This window comes from Alosa sapidissima, chromosome 7, assembly GCF_018492685.1.
Source record: "Alosa sapidissima isolate fAloSap1 chromosome 7, fAloSap1.pri, whole genome shotgun sequence".
NCBI classification, from domain to species: domain Eukaryota; kingdom Metazoa; phylum Chordata; class Actinopteri; order Clupeiformes; family Clupeidae; genus Alosa; species Alosa sapidissima.
In genome coordinates, this window is record NC_055963.1 from 29709747 (window position 1) to 29732999 (window position 23253).

The 23253-nt window shown below is 40.4% G+C and overlaps 2 protein-coding genes and 1 long non-coding RNA gene across 4 annotated transcripts; 1 reads left to right on the top strand and 2 right to left on the bottom strand.

Moving 5' to 3' along the window:
• Positions 1-34: 34 nt before the first annotated feature.
• On the bottom strand, positions 35-9315 carry LOC121712849. The gene is made up of 3 exons (XR_006032661.1): positions 9208-9315; positions 1045-1104; positions 35-925 (listed from the first exon to the last, which is right to left on the bottom strand). It is a non-coding gene; the product is annotated as an uncharacterized LOC121712849 (long non-coding RNA).
• On the top strand, positions 3511-21388 carry LOC121712844 (cadherin-like protein 26). Of its 2 annotated transcripts, XM_042096899.1 has the most exons (18): positions 3511-3611; positions 9194-9316; positions 9437-9586; positions 9910-10051; positions 10210-10382; positions 10688-10819; positions 11171-11353; positions 11948-12261; positions 12655-12797; positions 13350-13574; positions 13737-13955; positions 14810-14931; positions 15012-15116; positions 15803-15868; positions 15962-16009; positions 16106-16147; positions 16327-16407; positions 20518-21388. In XM_042096899.1, exons 1-18 carry the CDS (start codon positions 3567-3569, stop codon positions 20743-20745), a joined length of 2541 nt encoding a protein of 846 aa, XP_041952833.1. In that variant the 5' UTR covers positions 3511-3566; the 3' UTR covers positions 20746-21388. The 2 variants fall into 2 exon arrangements, with proteins under 2 accessions (XP_041952833.1, XP_041952834.1); XM_042096900.1 differs by lacking the exon at positions 10688-10819 and having other exon boundaries at positions 3515-3611.
• Positions 17843-19840, bottom strand: LOC121712846 (vegetative cell wall protein gp1-like). Its single transcript, XM_042096904.1, has one exon. The coding sequence runs from the start codon at positions 19232-19234 to the stop codon at positions 18101-18103; it is 1134 nt and encodes a 377-aa protein (XP_041952838.1). The 5' UTR covers positions 19235-19840; the 3' UTR covers positions 17843-18100.
• Positions 21389-23253: the final 1865 nt, after the last annotated feature.

Here is a 23253-nt window from a genome sequence, read left to right on the forward strand (position 1 = left end):
AAATTCCGCTGCATAGTTTTCAAAAGTTTTTTGGCTACACCCAAATGTTTTTGCAAGACACACCTCTCTGTAGAGTGACATGTCTGAACAAACACACCTCTCTTTCATCCTTCTAAATGTTGTTTCTTACATGGAAGGTAACTTGTGCTCTCTGACTACTGGTATGCTTTGCTCATTTAATTCTGTGTATAAAGGTGTAAATGTTTTTGTTACATAAAACATAACATAAAACACAACACAACACAACACAACAACACAACACAAAGTAGAAAAAAGAAGAAAAAGAGAAAAATCTTCTAGATTTAACAGCTATGATGTACATTGAATAGTAAATAAGGATACTTTTCAACACTCTTGTATAGTCTCTGAAGCTTGCATCTTTGTTTTCTTACTTGGATAAATGTACATAGAAAATGCAATACATTGACTTAAAGAAAGACACAAGCTGCATATAATATAGAACAATGCAACAAACCTCCACTATTATGTAAAACTGCAAACTGGAAGCTTTAAAAGTTTTTTCGTTTTACATTTTGAGACAAGCTAAAGAACTTATGAAAGTTGCAGATGACACTCTTTGCCATTATGTCCCTATTCATTCATACAGAACAAAAATAGTGTACAGCATGTTTGGAACTCATTTTCATATCTTTACAGTGTGCTAGCTGGGTGGTAGGGCAGAGGTAGTGGATGATTTATTAAATATTATTTTAAAATGGGTGATTACTCAAAACTGTCATGTTGTTATTACATTTCATCATGAATGTTACAGGGCAATTCCACGTAAAACTGTCCATCTCCACCCTTCCTATGAAAACAATGGGTGCAGTGTGGAAGAACAGGTTTAGCAGTGGAGAGAAAGGGCCGAGGAGTGATTTTTGTTACTGACAACAGAATCGCAAACTGGAATTCAGCAACCCATGAGCTACAGAGGGAGAGAGAGATAGAGAGATCTGTATATAATTTGTTTAATCCATATCTTAGAAACAACTTAAAAAACGTACAGTTTCAGGCTACCCTGAACTGCCATCTTTGATTTTGTACCTTTAATGGGAGAGGCAACACTGCATGAATAACCACATAGATAAAGAGGCCTGCTGGAACCTGGAGAGAGATCAGAGAGAGAGAGAGAGAGAAGAGGGCAGGGAGATTTTGAGGAAAAAAGACAAGGAAGCAGCTGACAACAAGCAGCAAACTTCAAACTTGGAACTTCTTTAATCAAATCAGTTGAATTAAATTTCAATTTTCAATTAAAAACTACAAACTCTGCTAAAAGGTTACAAAGCACATTGATTCATCATGCCCCTTTTATATCAGTTAACTTAAAGCTATGTCAAAGTCTGTGCACATGGCTGTAAGTGTACAAACATTCATTCCAAATTATACGCCAAATCGTCAATCATAGTCATCAATATTTATTCACATTTCATAGTTTGCTTGTCATGTTGTATGATGTAGGCTTGCTGCAAGGGAGAGTGAAGGAAAAGGGCAAGCTCTCTGCAGTACTGAATGCCTCCATATTTTAATCAAAGGAACATGAGAGATGTCCATTTGTTGGCCGGGAGTTGAACTTCTGCTGCTGATGATGATTAATGCCGTCCCGTAACCAGGACAACCACATGTGCAGCTCATCAGCTCATTCTGTAATGGGATTTACTAGCCAGAAGACATTGAGGAGACCACTCTGGATTTCAGCAAGTGGTTGCTACCACCATGAAGTGAGGTGGATGGAACGGATTTGTTTGGAGCCAAGCTTGTGGTCTTGTATTAACAGTACCCTCAAGTTCCATTTAATTGGAAGTAATTTCCTCCATTTTCTTTTTCTGTTTTTAGTGTTTCCTCATGTGAACCCTCGCAAGTCAAGGTGTGTCCCTGTTCTGTTAGTAGATCAGACAAACATGATTTGTGGTGTGGCACATTGTCTTAGCTACTGCACAATAATGTCAGGAAACTATGAAATGGAAAAAGGGTGGCGTGTCCGCCATGTGTTTTATACAAAATGCATTGTTCAGTTAAGATAAATGGAGATTGCAGGTTTGAAAACAAAATACTCAGAGATCATATTACTTATACCATGTAGGTATGTCTTCACGCCAAAATCCTCTATTTTCATTCAACCAAGTTATCTGATTTCTGTACTTCTTGAGAAGTCTGAAAAGACTGATAAGCACTGCTTAGCAACAGTTATGAGAATGCAGAGCAACCGTTTTGAGAGTTTTGAGTTTGTTCAGAGCAGGAATTTGCAGATGATGAGTAAGGATGAGTAAGTTCTAATAGGCAACATCATTTCCTTTTTGTAAGCCACGCAAACAAATTTTATCATGTGACAGAATTTTAAGGGAATCATTCCTTACATGTGGAAAGGTTGCATCTGTAAGATTTTTAAGTTTTAAGTTTAAGTTTTCATAACAGTGTTATGTCACTCTTATGTCGATACTGTCAAGTAAAGTGTAACCAAAAATGTTATAGACCTAAATTCTCAGTTGAATCTATTTGCCAAATTCTCGGTTAAATGTTGCCGTTTGTTACTGTTTGTAGAAATTAAATTATCGTTTTAAGAAAATAAAAATGTTTTACCTGAAATCTTTGTTTTGGACCAACTTACCACACACCTAGGCTCATCTTACCCCAGATATGGGGTAAGTTGTACCAGAAGAACAACTTTTTTGCAGAGAGCATATCTCTTTACCCTTATAAGTTATCAAAGAGTTGTTGGTTACAGAAGTTGTATACCACTTTGGATTTTTGTTTGGTGTGAAAGTTACAAAACAAAGTCTCTTTGACACATTAGAATAATGAAGAATGTAAAAAATGGCCCGTTCTCCCCTATAAATTGATAAGCAAGACATTGGGGCAAGGTTATGCAGGAAGTAAGTCTGTGTGCTTGAATACTGTCTTGTCTGAGCATGTACTTCATCCCCAAGTTCCCTGGAAGTAACTTTGACAATAGTGGTAACCACAGGTCTGCTGACGTCTTAATTCTGTTTAAGTGTGAACATTATGTCAGGACCTACAGGGACAAATCCATGAATTTGATTGTGCCTCTTTTTAATAAGGCCATGTAAATTAAATGAATTCGCAGGATGCCTGAGAAATGTATACACCTTTTTGTTGCTTTTTATTTTACAGAACTGAAATGCCAATGTTCATGAAGGATATCCAACTTAAGAATAGTCACTGTGAAATGTGACATTTACAAATGTTTTTATTTTGCTGCAATTAGGATTACTGTCATATTCCAAACAAAATCATTTATATAAATAATCCATAAGGATTAAATAGAGACACTACACCTTTGAACACCCTCACATTGGATTATATGGTTTCACCCTGTTATTACTGAAGTCTAAAACCACATGCAAAGCGTGTCCACCCACACACTGAGGGTATTGTATTTGCATATGCACTCCGGTATCACTGGAGTAGACTGCATGATGTCATTTTTGAGCGAGCCTTACATTAAAATAGGACAACCCACAAGAGTACAGTCCAGTGGCAGGTAGGCTGTCGTGGAGGAAGGAACCTTTAATGCACTTTGTTGCCCCGGTGTGACTTTCCTGGTATCTATGGCCACAATGGGAGCTTGGACTATTAGCGTGCTACTGATTCTGGTAAGTTTACACACACACTTCTATACTGAATGTCAATGTTAGGATCAAAACAGCATGGACCTTCAAAGACACTCTCTATTTTAGATCAAATACCTTTTGCTTTTTCTTTTTTTTTTTTAAACAATATTTTTTATTCAAGAAAGGTAATACTGTACAGGATGCATATAAATAGAATATCTTGAATTGGTTTAACTTTACTTTGTCAATCAAATCCCACCCACCCACCCACAACAACCACTTACTGCCATTAAAATAATTGGAATTAAGGATAATAATAATAATAATAATAATAATGAAAATAAGTACATAATAATAATAATAATAATAATAATAATACCAACAATAACTTTAACAGTATAAAAAAAATTAAAAAAAATAAAAATAAAGGGGCATTCCACACTCTTACATTTTACATGCCTTTAGCTACACATGGTTGAAAAACACATCAGGGCCCTATTGTCTTACGGGAGAGTATTGAGCTTATCAAAATACAAAATCAACGGGTCCCATATTTTGTGAAATTTACTAATTGATCCTCTGGTGAAGTACTTAATTTTTTCTAATTTCAAGAAAAACATTAGTTCACTGAGCCAGACAGACCCTTTAGGTGGATCAGGAGATTTCCACTGTAAAGCTATTCTTCTACGGGCTAACAAAGAGGCAAAAGCAAAAGCATTCTTCTTATCAGTGGGCAACAAGATCTCATTAATCAAGACTCCAAAGATGGCCATGTCTGCAGAGGGTTTCACTTTGGTATCAAAAGCATCGTTCAAAATGTTGCAAACATATGACCAAAAATCTCTTAGTTTAGAACAGGTCCAAACATATGTGACATATCTGCTGGTGTAGAATTGCAGCGCTCACACCTATCTTGAATGTCAGAATAAATTCTGGATAGTTTAGATTTTGTGTAGTAAATTCTGTGAAAAACCTTGAACTGTATCAAGCTAAGGTGGGCACAGGATGAAGTGCCATTAACTCTAGCCTGAGCGCAGTCCCAGACTGCATCAGAGATTTCCCTCCCTAGTTCTTCAGCCCATTCGGTTTTAAGCCGCTCTAGTGACGTTTTCTGGAGAGAAGTTATTATATTTGAAATGTTTGAGATCAGTCTCTTGTGCTGAACCGGATTCCGCAAAATTTTCTCAAGTCCTGAGTCTGTTGGTAAAGCAGGAAATGATGAACTCTGGCTTTGAATAAAATGACGGACCTGAAAGTATCTAAATAAGTCTGACCGCTGTAAATGAAATTTCTCAGAAAGATCAGTAAAAGTGGCAAAGACACCGTCTATATAAAAGTTGTAGCATATAGTTAGACCATTCCTACGCCACAGTGTGAAGGTATGGTCCATTCTGGATGCAGGAAATAGATGGTTGTCACAAATTGGGCTATACACAGAGAATTCTTTCAGCTTAAATTTTTTTCTGAATTGTGCCAATATTTTAAGAGTGGAAATTACCACAGGGCTAGATGAGAATTTGGATGGTGAGAATGGTAATGTTGCTGTAATTAAAACAGGGAGTGAAGTAGAAAAGCAAGAGTTGGTCTCAATTTTGCACCAATCCAGGTCTGGGGCCTGATACCAGTATGATACTTTTTGTATATTGGACGCCCAGTAATATTTTTCCATATTGGGAAGTGCTAGGCCACCCTGGTCTCTAGGTCTTTCCAAAAGTTCTCTACGGATTCTAGGATTTTTGCCAGCCCACAAAAATGAGGAGATTAATTTATTCAAAGACTGGAAGAAAGATTTAGACAAAAAGACTGGGAAACATTGAAATAGATACAAAAACCTAGGTAAGACGTTCATCTTTATACAATTAACTCTACCTACAAGAGATAAATAAAGGACAGACCATCGCTTTAAATCTGATTCCAATTTGAGTAAGAGAGGTTTGAAATTAATTTCATAAAGATCAGAGAACACACGGGTGATCTGTATCCCTAAGTATTTAAAGCCAGTCCTTGACATACGGAAAGGGAGCGTATTGTCTGATATATGAAGGGCTAGATTATTGACTGGAAAGCATTCGCTTTTGGAGAGGAGGTTTAATTTGTAACCTGAGAACAGCCCAAAGTCATTTAAGATATTAATAATATTAGGAACGCATGACACTGGGTCTGAAATATAAAGAAGCAGGTCATCTGCATATAAAGAAACTCTGTGCTCAGTTTCCAACCTATGAATTCCAAGGATGTTGGGGGCTGTTCTGAACTTAATTGACAGCGGCTCAATAGCTAGTGCAAATAACAAAGGGCTGAGGGGACAACCCTGACGTGTACCCCTTGACAGAGAGAACAGATGGGAAGATAATTTATTTGTAAGTACTGATGCTTTAGGAGCAGTATATAATAAGCGGATCCAAGAAATGAAATTTGAGCCAAAACCAAATTTCCCCAAGACAGCAAATAAATAACACCACTCAACTCTGTCAAATGCTTTTTCAGCATCCAGGGAGACAACAACCTCTGGTGTCTCCCTGGATGCCGGTGAGTGTATAACATTTAGGAGTTTGCGTATATTTGTGAAGGAGTGACGGCCTCTCATGAATCCAGATTGTTCCATTGAGATGATTTGGGATACTACACTATCCAATCTTGAGGAGAGAAATTTAGCTAGAACCTTGACATCTGAATTTAGCAAGGATATAGGTCGGTAGGACCCACAATCAAGTGGGTCCTTGCCTGGCTTTAAAAGAAGTGAGGTGGATGCCTCAGTCAAAGTCTGTGGTAAATGATTCTGATTAAAAGAGTGATTAAACATTTCAAGTAGGATGGGGACAAGTTGAGAAGAGAACTTTTTGTAAAATTCCACAGGATAGCCGTCAAGTCCCGGTGATTTGCCACTTTGCATTTTCTGAATGGCATCAACAATCTCCTGCAGTTGTATGGGCTTATCAAGATTGTCTTTAGCAGCTGCATCTATGTTTGGTATGTCTATACTATCCAAGAAAGTGGTCATGTTTGAGTTATCTTGTGGGGATGTAGACGTATATAGTTCTGAGTAGAATTCTTTAAAAGTATTATTAATTTCTACTGGATCTATGGTCAATGATTGTGAAGTATTGCGAATCTGTGAGATTAAACGAGAAGCGGATCTACATTTCAGATGATAGGCCAGAAGACGGCCTGCATTCTCCCCATGTTCGTAATAATGACCTTTTGACCACAGATGATGTCTCTCAGTCCTTTCTGTTGATAATAAATCATATTCGGTTTTCAGTGCAATCCTCTCTTTATATAACTCTGGAGTAGGGGTGATGGAATATTGCCAGTCTATGCTTCTAATTGACGAAATGAGTTCTTGTTCCTTCTGCTTTCTCTCTTTATTGCGTGAAATAGTGTATGATATAATCTCTCCTCTTACAACTACTTTAAGCGTCTCCCATAAAGTGGATGGAGATATAGAGTCTGACTTATTAAATAGCATAAACTCATCTATTGCCTTAGATATGAGATTGCAAAAGTGACTATCTGTTAGTAGGGCTGTGTTCAATCTCCATGTGCTACGCTGTGTCAGGTTTTGAGCAAACAAAAGATCAAGAGACACTGGAGCATGATTTGACTCAACAATAGCACTGTATTCCGCCTTCTTTACAGCAGGAAGAAGTGTTTTGTCAATTAGGAAAAAGTCTATCCTACTATATGTATGGTGAACGTTTGAAAAATAGGAGAATTCCTTTTTATGTGGATAGAGGAACCTCCACGGATCAACACTACCAGTCTGCTCTGCAAATTCACTAAGAGCTATAGACATCTAAGAGCGTACTAAAGTCTTTGGGTTGGAGCGGTCCATGATCTATGGCTGGGTCCATGACGGTGTTAAAATCACCTGCAAGAATTAGTTTATGTGAATTCAAATTCGGGATAAGAGAGATACGTTTATTTATGAAGCTGACATCATCCCAATTTGGGGCGTATATGCTTGCTAGTACTACTGGAGTGTTAAAGAGTGACCCTGATACTATTATAAATCGTCCTTGGGGATCTGAGATTGTCTGAGATGGAGTAAATAATATTTTTTTATGAATTAAGATCGCCGCCCCCCCCCGTGCTCTAGTGTTGAAATTAGAATGAAAACTCTGCCCCACCCAGTTCTTCTTAAGCCTGACTTGGTCTACTATTTTCAAATGTGTTTCCTGTAAAAATATTATTTCTGCATTTAATTTCTTTAAGTGGGAAAATATTTTTGATCTCTTATTCGGCCCATTCATTCCTTTTACATTCCAAGTAATAAAATGAGTTGATGTTGCACCTACTTCAGCCCTGACATTAGTTATGTCATATGACATGTTCTGTTAAAAAGAAAAAGAAAAGAAGAAAGTGTGCCCCATAATATTTGCCAAAAACCTCCAAAAACATAAGCATCACATAAAACAAAATGAGATACCATTGGGCAGTATACAATCCCCATCCAGTACTAAATATACCATCAATTGCTTTGATGGGCCCCCTCCTAACCCTCAACACTCCTATGTCTGCCGCTAGAACAAGGGCAGACTGCAGGCTCCCTCCTAACTCTTGAACCTTCCGGTACATCCTATCCTACCGTAAACAGTGAAGAGCCTTGACCATTTAGCAATAACATTATGAAACAGAATAGCATAATACAAAGCTCTCATATTATAACCTTAACCACAAAGTACAAATAATCAAATAACCAAAATCCTTCACCAGTCACGTACACCACTATACACACACATGTATAGAGCTACACATATATAGCCGGAGAGGCTATTGCTGTTAGCTTATTAGCAATTGTGTTTCGTGTGGTCACCAAAGCTGTCTGTTTTTGCCTGGTAGAAGCCATTAGTTGCGTGTGGCCATATAACGCAATATAATTCTTATATAACTTCAGTCCTGAGATCTTAAAATTAAATTCGATAAAGTGACATGCAAGTTAGGTCGGAGCTCCTCACATGTGCTGCCTACACCAACATGACCGGAAACCGGAAGTCTACCTCTTGCTTTTTCACATCCTTGAATAAATGAAGTAAATGAAGGAATGAATATTGCTGAACCTATATAAATGTACACCTTGGTGATGGATGGGATTGAGAATGGATCAAATTGATTGTTTCATCAATGAAGTCCTAAGATATAATAACATAACATAAAAAAGGCGCACCTCACTGCAAAAACAGCCTCTTACTGTATCTGATCGCCCCTTAAGGGTGCACAAGTTGTGTGAAAAAGACCAAAGTCAATTTTTTTTTTTTTTAACCATTCAAAATGAAATAATGAAAAACAATACTATACTGATACTGCTGCAGAGGGTCCTTAGTGGCAGCACTGGGCAATTGTCTGGGGTATGTGAACAACAACCTAACATGGTTTAATATCTTTCATGCAGGGGCGGATTTAGCAATTTGGGGGCCCAAGGCGAACACAGCCAAGGGGGCCCTCCATATTCATTCTTTTAGTACAAAAATGCAGGAAGGGCCACCCCTAGTGCATCTGTCAATATATAACCTTGCACCAAATGAAGATGGAGAAGTAAATAAGAAATGAAGTTTCAGTTTAGTGTAGGTGGTCATAACATGGTTTAATATCTTTCATGTGATCTTTGCTCTTACTGACACTAGGCAGTAGTACTTACGGATTCTGCCACGTCAAGGGGTAAGATCCGACAGAAGCGAAACTGGATCATAGACTCCTTTGACATGGAGGAGGAGTACCCAGGTCCTTATCCCTACAAACTGGGGATGGTGAGGATAAGACAACTCTACACACAGACTGATCAGTGGTCCATGAATCTGAAGATTGTACATTATACTGCTTTTTCTTTACATGTGTGTTTGAGTTCAATTGTTTTGTATTTATTTCAGATACAGTTAGATGTTAAATACTTAGTTAACTTACACATCCATGGACAAGGTGTTGACCTAGATCCAAAGGATGTGCTTGAGATAGACCAGAGGGATGGCACCCTGTGGAGTAAACGGAAAGTGAACTTTGAGGAATACAAACTTCTCAAGGTGAATACTCACTATATGCATTTTCTTCACAGTGTGTGGTTGACTGATGCCATGAAGTAGCAGGCCATGTCTCATCAACATAGATCTTGCATTTTGCTGCTAAACTGGATAATTGTAGGCACTTTGTAGCACATCTCATCACTTAACTTGGAACAGTCACCTCAGTAGTTAAGTTCTGAACTAGAAATAAGTTGTGACCCTGATAAGTTGTGAGCACAACACTTAGAGGCAGCTGTGTTCGATTTGTTTGAGGGTCTTGGACAGCTTCTCTTCTCTTTCCTTATACATCTCAATGTTTGTATTCCTTACATGTCGGAATTAAGCTTAATTTTGAAGCCAAAAACGTGTCAAATGGTGAAGTTGACACACGGCTTGGCATTGAGATACAAATCAAAGATGTGAACGATAATGCTCCACAACTAGAAGGGGAATATAAAATCAGCCTGGATGAGTCAGCGAAGCAAGGTTTGTTGTTATGGTAGTTTTGCTTTTATTGACCATAGATGATATGTGATTGATTTTCATAGAGTGTACTTGTTAAGACAATTCTTTATATTATTCATATGAATTCTTAGGTATTTCACAAATATACCATAATATTAAACAGACTGACACATCGACAGGTAAAGACGTTATCACAGTGCGGGCAGATGACCTGGATGATTCAACAACTTCAAATGGAACCTTTGACTTAAGAATTGTGTCTGTTACCCCACAAGATCCTGACATTGATTTTGTCATAGCGCAAGAAGATACCATAGGAAAAATAACTTTCAAGGGATGCCTAAATTATGAGGTGGGTGTGACCAATGCTAAGTCTCTTCTTCTCTTTGCTGTTCAATCTCTTTTGTTGTTCATATTCTATAGCTGACAGAGAATATTACACAATATATTCACTTGGATTTACTGTGGAGAGACAGCTTGCAATAAACATGAGGGGGTTTGCCTATTTACTTTTGAGGACCATGTCTTAGCATTTCGTTCTAAACCCTTGTGGGGTGACTGTGAATTATAGATGGCATAGCTTATAGTTCTTGTACAACTCATATATTTGGCTTATGACATTTAGGAAAGGGTTTTTAATTTCATTTCTCCCCCCAGAAATACCAGAAGTATACTATCTTGGTTGAAGCAAAGGACAGGGGAGAAGTAGTTCAACTTTCCAGCACTGGCACTGTAACAATCAATGTAAACGACCAAAACAACCACCCCCCTATCTTCACCGGTCAAACTGTAAGTTTGGACTAGCACCTATAATTACTTTAGCTCTGAGATGCGCTCACGATGCACCAAAAAATGTAATCTGTCTAAAGTGTAAAAACTTCAGTTACTTCAGTTTCTCACCTCACTGTTTTCAAATAGCTAAAGTAATCTCAGTCTTTGTCTGGTGGGCTTTTTGTAGGAAACACATGAATTTTGTTTATCACAGTATGAGTGAGGCTAACAGGATGCAATCTACTTTTTGGTAGAGAAGTGGCCAACATAAACCTTTTGCTTTTGCCGAACCTAAAAGGTTGTTGGCCTTCTCACAGTCAAGTAGCCTACTAGTCTGTGAGAAGTGATATGTTCTGCTGTCTCTTATAGGGCTCTGGCATAGTCAAAGAAGGAGAGAGTGGGATGACCATTCTACGAATTCAAGTCTCCGATGAAGACACTGAAGGCACGCCTGCCTGGAAGGCCAAGTACATGCTCCATGGAGACCCAGGTGGATATTTCAAGATCACGACTGATCCAGAAACGAATGAAGGAGTTTTGACAGTTGTTAAGGTACATATTTAGCTAAGATTAACAGTCAGCATTAGCTTTTTGAGTATGTATTGAGATTTCATGGTACTTGTAGATCTCTAAAACACACACATAGTGAGCACAACTCAGGTGTTGAATTAGAAAGGATATAAAGGTAATCGTGTAACTGGTTATATAAGAAGGGTTCATTTGAAACTATTTAAACTATTAATTAACTATTAAGAATGTAATGTGTATATTCTGTCAATTTGGGCAAAAGTGTCTCCCAAATACCACAAACATAAACATAAAACTAAACAGAAAATAATTCTAATGATAATAATATTATCATTATAATTAATAATAAATCATTATTTAATTTATATAATTGCAATCCAAAAGTTTTTTTAAGTTTACATGGCACCTTGCATTATGTTTACCTTGTGTAAAGTAAATTATATGGAGTATAAGTATGATGTTAGCCATCACAACATGAATTACTTCCTAGTCATGAATGACATGGAATTGTTGATACAATAAAATAATAAAAATAAAATTGTAATAACATATCACAAAAAAACTTGCCTAAGGAAGTCTGATCTACTTAAATAGCTTAACGTTCTGTTTGTACTTCAGCCCTTAGACTATGAAGATGGTCAGCTGAGAAAACTGTCGGTCACCGTGGAGAATGAAGAGCCTTACTTTACCTGCCAAGTCAATGGTCGCCCTCAGCAGGGACTGTGGGATGTGGCATGGGTAGGAGGGGACTCTGATAACCTCCCTCCTGTAATCTCTCGGCCAATCACCATTACCGTTGAGGACACCAACGACCCTCCTTTCTTCCTTCCTGATGTCAAAAACATAAGGTTGATGGAGAACTCTCCTGTTGGAACGCCCCTGGAGAAATTTACTGCAGATGATCACGATGGGGTCTATGCCAGTAGTTTTGAGTAAGAGCGGGGAAAAAAGAGGGGGGAAATTCAACAAATTATGTGGTATTGAATAAAGGATCAGTAAGCCAAATGTCACATTTTAAATGTAAAATGTAAAGAGTAATCTAGAACATGACAGCATCTAAATGATGAATTCTTTCCGATTCCGCTGTCAGCAAACTCATGAATCTATAACATTACATGTCAATGTCAGTACTAACATTACTCTAACATGTCCTCTGTGTTGCTTGGCCTGCTTAACCCTTTAGCTCTAGTTTTGGTTTTTGGATGAATGGTTGTAGTTCAGTTACATCTACATGCCACAAAACTTTTGGCCTTTTAAAAACCCAAGGGTCTCTCTGCCCTAGCTCTCCCCTTCAGTCTGTTTGTCAACCTTTGTCTCTTCCTCAGATATCAAGTTGGGAAAGATCCAGCTGGTTGGGTTACGGTGGATTCTAAGACAGGCCAAGTCAGCACGACAAAAGTCCTGGACAGAGAGTCACTCTATGTGAATGACAGTCTCTATACTGCAATCATATGGGCAGTGGACCATGGTAAGCAATTAGATGTGTGGCATTTCTGGATTAGTCATAAACCTGGGAATTTTGATTTTAAAGAAGGATACTAACAGAGTTGAGTGATAAACTGTATACCTGTATGCATAAGTACAAGGGAGAATTCCCTGAACATATGCTTCCATTCAAACTAATTTAATGCATTATTAATGTATTCACAGCACACTGGTTGAATGCCACCTTCTTGTAAAGTACATTTCTGTATCTGCATCTTGTTTTTGTACCTGCTGTGGTAGTGTGTGTGGGGGAGGGGGTTAAAAGATTTACATGAGGTGGGTTGTTTGCACAGCAGCTCAGATAGCTATCTACAAATACGGGCATTGCACTGCCCATATGCATTCATGCATGCACTCATCTCCTGTTCCTCCCAGCTTTACTGTTGTGTAATTTTTAACTAGTACATACGCTGCACTTTCTGAGCTGCTGCAACTGTTGACCTTTCATGACAGAATGTTTTAAAAAGACAAGCACATTTAACCATAACTGATTTAAATATTAGGAAATGCCTTTTTCTCTGTCTGTACTTGGCAGGGGAACCCCCTATGACTGGTACTGGAACGCTTAATATTCACCTGATTGATGAGAATGACAATGTGCCTGTCTTGGACGAGAATGCGCTGGCCATGTGTTTGTCCGATGAGCCCATCTCTGCTAGCATCACTGCTCAGGATCTGGACCTACGCCCTTACAGTGACCCCTTCCATTTTGAATTGCTCGGAGATGTCCATGGGAGGTGGAAACTTGACCCTAAATATGGTATGAATCCACATTATCCCAGGCCTTGCCCTATTTTTGTAGATAAGAAAAACAAATTCTAAATATGATTAAGGCAATGCATGAGCATCTGATATTCTCTTAAAAGTCAAAACAAATTTGCTTCACATAGTTGTGTACGGTTTTCTAAATTATTCTGAACAGGAACAAAAGTAAACCTGGTGAAGGACACGGCAGTTTACGCAGGTCACCACGAACTGACTTTGAAGATCTCCGACTCTCAAGGCCAACATTCCCTACAAAATCTGTCTGTCACAGTGTGTGACTGCACAGAGTCACAGGATTGCATATCGCGGAGCAGATCCACTGAAATGGGTGGGAGTGCCATTGGCATTGTTATCCTCGGTCTGTTGCTCCTACTAGGTGAGGCCATGCAGAATTCTTTTTTTTACCTAACATAGTCATTCTAGGTTTTTCATTCACTGACAGAGGTATTCAAACAGACATGAGTGAACAGCGCACAGAAACTTGTAAGAAAGTAAACACAATACACAGTGTGACTGAAGTTCAGAGGGTTGTACCACAGAAGAGCAAATACATGTTCACTGTGTAGCGGTTAGCTATGCCTGCTTACTTAAACGATAATAATATAATAATTAAATAATTAAATAATAATTAATAAACTGGTGGTTTTTGGCATAGACTGATGGCACTTGAGAGGTTCTCTTTGTGTTTTGACGTGACGCGATGACGTGAGTCTGAGGTTAGGCCTGTCATTATAAGAATGAAGTCTATGGCGAAGACAGTGTGGGCCGATGGCGGATGAGTTGCGGCGAGAGAGAAGTTGACTGAGAAGTAAAAAGCTGAACCTGGAAAGGTTGTGTGGATTCTATTATCACTCTAGTGGATTATTCTATACCCTGGGAGCGCTTTTGGACCCCGACACCCTTTTCTGAGAATTCAGCAGGAGTAGGAGTACATTGGAGCTATCTACGAACAAACAACACTGAATGCTGGGTTTGATCCAAACTTTTTCTGTTGCTGTGATCGGCTTCCCTAAGCCTGTTTGTAGCCTCCAAAAACCCTTTCACCTGCCCTCCACACCTACCACTTCCCTAATCCCATTTAAATTCTCACGTCTCACTTCTTTCACCTCTCTGACTGTGATAATAAAAGGTTGTAAGTCTCTGAATCGTATTTATCAACACAGAATTCATCTTCAGTGAGAATATGTTTTGATTGTGTCTGTTTGTCTGTCCGACTTTGTGTGTTTACAGCTTTGCTGTTGCTGGCAAGTCTAATCTCCTGTAAGTCAGAAAAAGTCTTCATCCAACCAGAGGAAAGTCCAGGATGGCATCTACTACCCTCCAATATTGAGACACCTGGAACTGATTGCAAGGTACAATAGAATGTGATAAGATCTTGGCATTTCTGCTGAAATGAGCTTCACTGTGATGAGATACATTTGTGTTTGTTCAGGTTCCTTACCCAGTCGACCAGGTTGATATCGGCAAAGCTGTGAATGTCAAATTGATCAACTCCACAAACCCTGTCATCGTAATGCAGGAGTCTGACATGAAGAGTGTAAGTGTGTGGAAGTTGACCAAATAGACACACAAAACATGCAATTCAGGGTTTCACAATAAACATTGACAAAGTACAGGATAGTCTTTCTGTAAACACCAGGGGCTCTAATTTGAAACTGCAATACGTCCCACAAACAGGCTTTTGGATTGCGAGAACCACACAGTGAGAACAAGCGGTGATACCAATTTAGCTCATTTATTGTCACGGTGCAGGGTGCAATCAAGCATACATGAGTTGATAAATAAGTGATAGAAATAAGTTTCACATTGATTATGGGGCTTTGAAAGACTTGGTTTAGAGAGAACACGCTCATGTGAGTCTGGAGACACAGAGTGTTGTGCTGACCCATCTGTGTCCATGTAGGGTCGGCTGCATGGTATTAAATTAGCAAATGATTTTTCAGCCATGCCTAGTTAAAACACAATGCTCTGACATGTTTTAATTCCCGTGTCTGACCCTGTTGGTGAAGTACAGTTGGGCAAGCACACTTTTGCAGTTTTACAGAAGTGCAGTCTAGGTACATTAGCCTGCTAAATTAGCTTCATGTGCCAATATTGCCTACTGTGTTGCACGTTATACAAATCAGAGGCCCAGGTCTGAAGAGCGCTTTGCTCCAAGTTATTGAGGCATACATATTAATAAAGAACTTCACATAACTTTGATTTAAACCCATTTAAATCCAGAATGTCCCAGGGTTTTCACAGTATGCGAATGGAGTATCTCTCAATCAGCAGTCAACCCAAGAGATAGTAAGTCCAAACTGTCAATATGAAATTTATCCATTGATCCACTAATATCCATCAATATCCAGTTCATCACCTTTTTTCCCCTCTCCAAAACAGGCTTCAAGTAAGAAATCATTCTGGGATATGGGATTTGGATATGAGGAAGTATGTTCACAAATGTTGAATGATATGAATGTGAATGAATGATGAATGAATCGAATGCAGTTTATCACATATATATTTTTTCCTCTCCAAAAACAGGCTTCAACCAGGAAATCATTCCGGGAATTTGGATATGCTGAAGTATGTTCACAAATATTGAATGATATGAATCTGAATGAATGATGAATGAATTGTTTTGCATATTGAATTGGTATGCCTGGATGTCCGTGTGTTGTAATTTAGGTTGTTGTTAAATAAAATGTGAACATTTATTGTAACTGAAAATGTATCATTTACTAATTTGCTAAATTATCAATAAGGGATCCATGATGAACAGAAAGTTTTCCCATCAAGAGTCGTCATCCATAAGACGGGATGTTTTAAATTCTCAACTCATCCAGGTAACAAACTCGCAAATGAACTCACAATCATATTGTTTATGATACATTAATTCCCCAGTATAAACCTCAAGCATTACCTTCTTAACTGAAGAGATAATTTCTGTTATAACTCGCTCATGCTACTTGTAGAATCTCATATTAGGTTTCCTTTTCTATGGACTGTAAATAAGTGAAATATAACTCTTTTTGATAGAAATTGAACAATTATTTTCTTTGACACTGTAATTCTATCTTGTTGTACTAACATGTAAACATCTAATGTGCTAAAAGGGGATTTTTTGCTGACAAGATTAATTTTTGAATGTCTCATATTTGAAAAAATACTCTTTCTGATTATTAACTTAAAGGTGATATGTGATGTTACGCAGTTTCTAAACTAAAACATTTTTTGTCACATACTGCAAACATCACTCACCATCCGCTAGCTGCCTGTGCCCTGAATACACTTTACACCTGGATCATAAAAGCATAACAAACAGTTCCAGCAAATCACCAACGAGATGGTGAGAGTTGAGAGTTTCAATTGCATGGGAGGGAGGTAGCCTGGAGATTCCAGACCCTAATCCGAAAGATTAAGGGTCAGGCCATGAATAATGTAATGGCCCAACTCGAGGGGCGGCACCAAGCATGCATTTGAAAATCTCATCTCACTGAACGCAATTGGATAATACTATACAACCATTGTTTACTGACTGATTCTGGACTTCAACGCAATTGGATAACACTACGACTGTCATCTGCCTATAGGAGAAACACCGATGTGATTGGTGCCCCACAATACAAGGGACATAAGTAATGAGCATCATTACTGATTGCCAGAGTGACTCGCTAAGCAATTTCGAATTGTGGTCCCGCAAGAACTCGCTTTCCAGGGTAGGAGGGAGGGGGAGAGAGTAGCGAGCTAACATCAATAGAAGTGATGTTACCCAACATCGCTTAGAACACCTTTAAAAATTCTCCTCCAAGTCAGTGTTTCCCAAACTTTTTTTCTGGGGACCCACTTTTTAAAAATGACAGACCATCGCGACCTGCATTCACTTCAGAGCAAACAAATCATCCACCAATATTGTTTTAGGCCACAGGTTCTCAAACTTCTATGCCCCCCCCCTCCCCAACTAGATCTGGCCTACTACCACTACTATTACAGGTATTGGTGATGCATCTTCAGTTTCCCACAATCTCAATTACACATGAAACAATGTTAAATACTTTCAAAGCTGTAAAAAGTTTTGTACAAACACACCTCAGCTTTTTCTCATCCTGCTTTGAACACAGTTGTGTTGCATTTTGAGCATCATTATCGTGGTGTCAGGGTTGCAGTATGGAGAGCTGGACCGAGGCGCAGGGCAAGTCGAGAACGAGGCACACTCGAACTTGAAACCCGGAATCTTTAATGCGAATGCACACTACAACCACGAAACAACATCAACAATGACCGACAGGGGACTGAGGGAGACAGAGGGTTTAAATACACAGGGGTTAAACAAGGCTAACAAGGCACAAGTGGACAAGAAACAAGAGACAGGTGAACACAGGGCTGGAAATCATAATTAAACTAGCAGACTAATAATGAGGAACAGGTGAGGGGCGGAGACACTGACAGGTGACAGGCAGGTAAACACAAAGCACATGGGGAACAAACAAAGGAGCACGGACAGGACCCTTACATTACCCCCCCTCCAAGGGCCGGATTCTAGACGGCCCAAACAAAAAAAAGGTCCAAACAGGGTGGGCGGAGGGGGCTAACGGCAGGAGGGTCAGGCGGGCGGCCAGGTGGATGGCCGGACAGGGACAGAGGGTCAGGCGGACGGCCGGGTGGATGGCCGGACAGGGACAGAGGGTCAGGCGGACGGCCGGGTGGATGGCCGGACAGGGACAGAGGGTCAGGCGGACGGCCGGGTGGACGGCCAGTCAGAGACTGAGGGTCAGGTGGACGACCCGGTGGACGGCCGGTCAGAGACGGAAGGTCAGGCGGACGGTTGGCCAGGGACGGAGGATCAGGTGGACGACCCGGTGGACGCCCGGTCAGGCCTGTCCGGTCAGGCGGGCGGCCGGGTGGACGGCCGGACAGGGACAGAGGGTCAGGCGGATGGCCGGTCAGAGACGGAGGGTCAGGCGGACGGTTGGCCAGGGACGGATGATCAGGTGGACGACCCGTTGGGCGGCCGATCAGAGATGGAGGGTCAGGCGGACGGCCGGTCAGAGACGGCGGGTCAGGCGGATGGCCGGTCGGAGACGGCGGGTCAGGCGGACGGCCCGATGGACGACCGGTCAGAGCTGAAGCCCGAGTCGGAGCTGGATCGGGAGCTGGAGCCAGATCTGGAGCGGGAGCCGGAGTCGAAACCGCGACTGGAGCCGGAGTCGAAACCGCGACTGGAGCCGGAGTCGGAGTCGGGACTGGAGCCTGAGCCGGTGTAGGAGTCTGACTCGGGGCCGGAGTCAGAGCAGGATCAGGAGCCGGCACAGGAGCCTCACTCGGGGCTGGAGAGCGAGCTGGAGCCGGAATCGGGGCTGGAGCCGGCGCAGAAGTCTGACTCGGGGCTGGAGAGGGAGCTGGAACCGGAACCGGGACTGGAGCTGGAGCCAGAATAGGGACTGGAGCTGGAGCCAGAATAGGGACTGGAGCCGAAATAGGGACTGGAGCTGGAGCCAGAATCGGGACTGGAGCTGGAATAGGGACTGGAGCTCGAGCTACTGGAAGAACTGCAGGCCCAGGGCGTTGGGGAGCTGGGACTGGAGAGGGACCTGGTCCATCCTCCTCAGAGGACCAGTCGTCCTCAGTGGTTTCCCCCTCCTCTTCATCCTCCCAGAACAGCTCCCAGGGCATTAGGTGCAGTGGCAAGTCGGAATTAAAATAAAAAAAACTTGCCTTCTTCCATGTTTGTGGGTCGGTTATTCTGTCAAGGTTGCAGTATGGAGAGCTGGACCGAGGCGCAGAGCAAGTCGAGAACGAGGCACACTTGAACTTGAAACCCGGAATCTTTAATGCAAATGCACACTACAACCACGAAACAACATCAATGACCGACAGGGGACTGAGGGAGACAGAGGGTTTAAATACACAGGGGTTAAACAAGGCTAACAAGGCACAAGTGGACAAGAAACAAGAGACAGGTGAACACAGGGCTGGAAATCATAATTAAACTAGCAGACTAATAATGAGGAACAGGTGAGGGGCGGAGACACTGACAGGTGACAGGCAGATAAACACAAAGCACATGGGGAACAAACAAAGGAGCACGGACAGGACCCTTACACGTGGAAAGTTGGAAATGACTACCAAAAAAGATATGCCTGTCACAGTATGTTGTGACATGCTATGTTGTAAGAATGGAACAAGAGGCTTATTGTAGGCTAGCTTAGTAGAGTTCACAAGGTGGAAAACGAGAGGAAATAATAGCGTTTAAAATGTTTATTTAAATTGTAGCCTAATATAATGTGCTGTAGTGTGTTTTTAAATCCGAAATTTTAAGGAATGTGAGGAGGTTGCTATTAACTTTAAAGAGTGCATCTACAACTGAAAATATCTACAGCCTATGACGCAAATTGAATAGCCATGTCCGGTATACAGATGTCTGCTTTAGTTGACTAGATTTGAATCGGTGAAGCTGAAGAGATGGTGTCCGTTAATGTTTGTGCAAAAAGGCTGATTCATGTCCCTTGCATTTTGCAACTGCGAGGTCCATGGCAGGCGCCCCACAGAAATGTTTCATTTTGTGAGCGAGATGTCCACGCTGTCCCCTCTGTGACGCGTTCGCCCCCCAGTTTCAGAGCTATTCTAAATGCAAATTTGCACATAGGGCCGTGACTGTAGTTAACAAACTAGATCCTAATAGAAAACTGTTAGCTTTCCTGGCTAAATGGTATAAGTTAGGCCTATTACACAACATAAATTGTGCTGGCGACCCAAATAAAATCTCCTGCGACCCACCCATGGGTCGCGACCCAGTCTTTGGGAACCAATGCTCTAAGTAATTAATAGGTTTGTTTATATTTATTATTTTGTCAAATTTGGTCTAGTCTGTTACTTATTGTATTTTTTAAATTTATGCAGTATAAAGGAACCCTCTGAAAATGGCTACTGTATCACACCTGCTCTTGCCTCTGCAGAGACTCGACATGTTGGAGACGTTTGAAAATGAACTGGGGGACTATGATCCCCATGTCTACGCATATGAAGGGGAGCCAGCATCAGACGCCCAGCTGGATGCCATCTCCATCCCCGGCAGTGAGGTTGACGGCAACCTACTCCAGAATCTGCACCCAAAATTCAGAACTTTGGCCAACATATGTAGACCAGATCTAATGGAGGGAATTTACAGTAATGGTACAGTGTAAAATGTGTGAATGTTCTCTTGATATACTATGGGTTTGGCTGATTAGCTGCTGCTTATGAACATTCAAAACTGATACAGAATGTGATGATGGAATGTGACAACAAACTGTGTCTGGCCAGTACAGGGTATTCTCTTGTGCTTTATGGAATAGCATTATATAGTCGCTTTGGCTAAAAAGCGTCAGCCAAATGTAATGTAATGTAATATGTGACAACAGGTAATCGAGGAAACATTCCAAGCCTTGAGGCAAGCACACACTGACAAACTTCAATTCAATGCCAAATGCAGTATCCCTATTTAGAACTTTGATTAATGCTGGGAAGGCAACATAATGTACTAAAAACATTAGTAACAAAAGAATTCTGTGTTTCCAATATTATTGATATATGATTGAGTCTTGTCCTGTCAATGCAATAATACTGTAGCGTCGGTGGATGTACATGTCTAACGTTGAATGAGTGTCTCCCAGAATGCAGTGCGAGTGAATGCTAGAATGTGTAATGTCGGTTATAATAGTTGTAGTTACGTTTACCATGTTGTGTATTTGTTAGCATGTTAGTCTCTTTAGTTGTACCTCTTGTGTTTATCCTCGTATTGATGTGTGTGGTAAACCCTTATTGTGTGTTACATGTGCAGCTGAGACTACCCCTTAGTGATGGGGACGAGACCGCCTATGCCGAGTCCGAGTCAAGACCGAGTCTTTGAAGGGTCGAGACCGAGTCGAGACCGAGTCTGTTGGTTTTCAAATACAGTCGAGTCCGAGTCAAGACCGAGTCTTTGAGGAAGCAAGTCCGAGTCGAGACCGAGTCCTTTAGGAGTCGAGACCGAGTCGAGACCAAGACCATAAAAGAATTTCAGTTATTTTTATATTCATAATTTAATATCACCCCAGTTAATAATCAACAGTTAGGCCTACAGACTAATGTAACGACCCTCTCTTGTGCAGGTGTTAATTGTGATGATAATGTATGACTCCACACGAACTCTTCTCACTGTTTTTATTTCTCTCCAGCAGACTAGTTCTGACTGCTAGCATTGTCTATGCTATTCCTGAACATAGATAAAATAATGCATAGCTTGTTCAATTCAGTTTAAACAAACATAAAATCATGCAGAAGAAACAACATACAGAGTTGGCACACGTTTCACACGTTGTGATCGTATAGTTTTTTTCCATTGAATTCACAACAAGCAATGATTCATTAACAGTATAAACAACGTACCTGCATTCACAAATAAAACAAAGAATCCACTGAGATTAGACGATGACGACTGCATACCCAAATCTACAGTATAAACGTAAAAAGGAAATCAAGAAATTGCAAGTGTTTTCTTCATAAAGCTAGCTAACATAACGTGGCTGCCGCCAAAAAGACGTAGGCCACAATGGCTCAATTAGATACCATCTTAGACAACACTCTAGCATTACTTGCAGAAATTATCTATTAATACAACTTATGTATATACGTATTTGAACCAGTGTGGAAGACAAACATGTTATTTTATATTAAAACACAAAATTATTCACGGAGCACTCTCTATGCACAGCTTACCTCCAGCAGACTAGTTCTGACTGGAGTACGGGAAGCGCAAATGCTCAAAATATTGAAATGCAAAGTAGAAATGAAAATACAATTGCAGTCGCAATGTCTCATGTTTTAAACTCATGTGAATGGGTACGACATATGAAAACATTTTAAACATAAAAACCAGTGTATATAAAAATAGAGATTACAATAACAATGTAATATCATAATTTTGAAAGAATTCACTTTATGTAGGTGAGGTTATTTTCAACTCTGTTACACTAAGCTAGATTGGGAATTGTTTAGAGGAGCAGTCTTAACGTCTTAATATGGACTATGCTGACCTACAGACACTCACCGGCAGCAGAGCCATAGAGATAAATAAACGGCTCTGACGGCAGTATCTTTGCATTGCACCATGGGATGTCATATTCAAATAATGCCGGTCCAACATTGCATTTTATTATTATTGTTGTTATGTGTTGTCTGTTTTTTTATATGAACATAAAAAATGCGTTGGTCTCGAGGACTCGGTCTGAAATTACGAGTCCTTCTCCTCCCACTGTGGTCCGAGACCGAGTCAAGACCGAGTCTTTGAAGGAACGAGTCCGAGACGAGACCGAGAAAGCAGAAATTGGTCTCGAGACCGGACTCGAGTCCGAGACCGGACTCGAGTACTACATCACTACTACCCCTGTGTTGCCCTATGTAGTTATCCGTTGAGTATGAGTCTTCCTGTTCCAATAAATGGCCGTCCTGGCCAAAGGTGATTCTTGTCTGAGGGTGAGATCACTACAATACTATCAAATGATATATTATTATCTTTATGATAAATATAATATAATTATAATTAAGATGATCAAGGGAAATTTATTCTGAATGCCTAATTTGTTATGAAAATACCACCCTTACAGGGAGGCTACACCAGACACGTAACCGAAGCATTCCGTTCGCGCAGCGTCTGCTGCAACAATTTCCTTCCC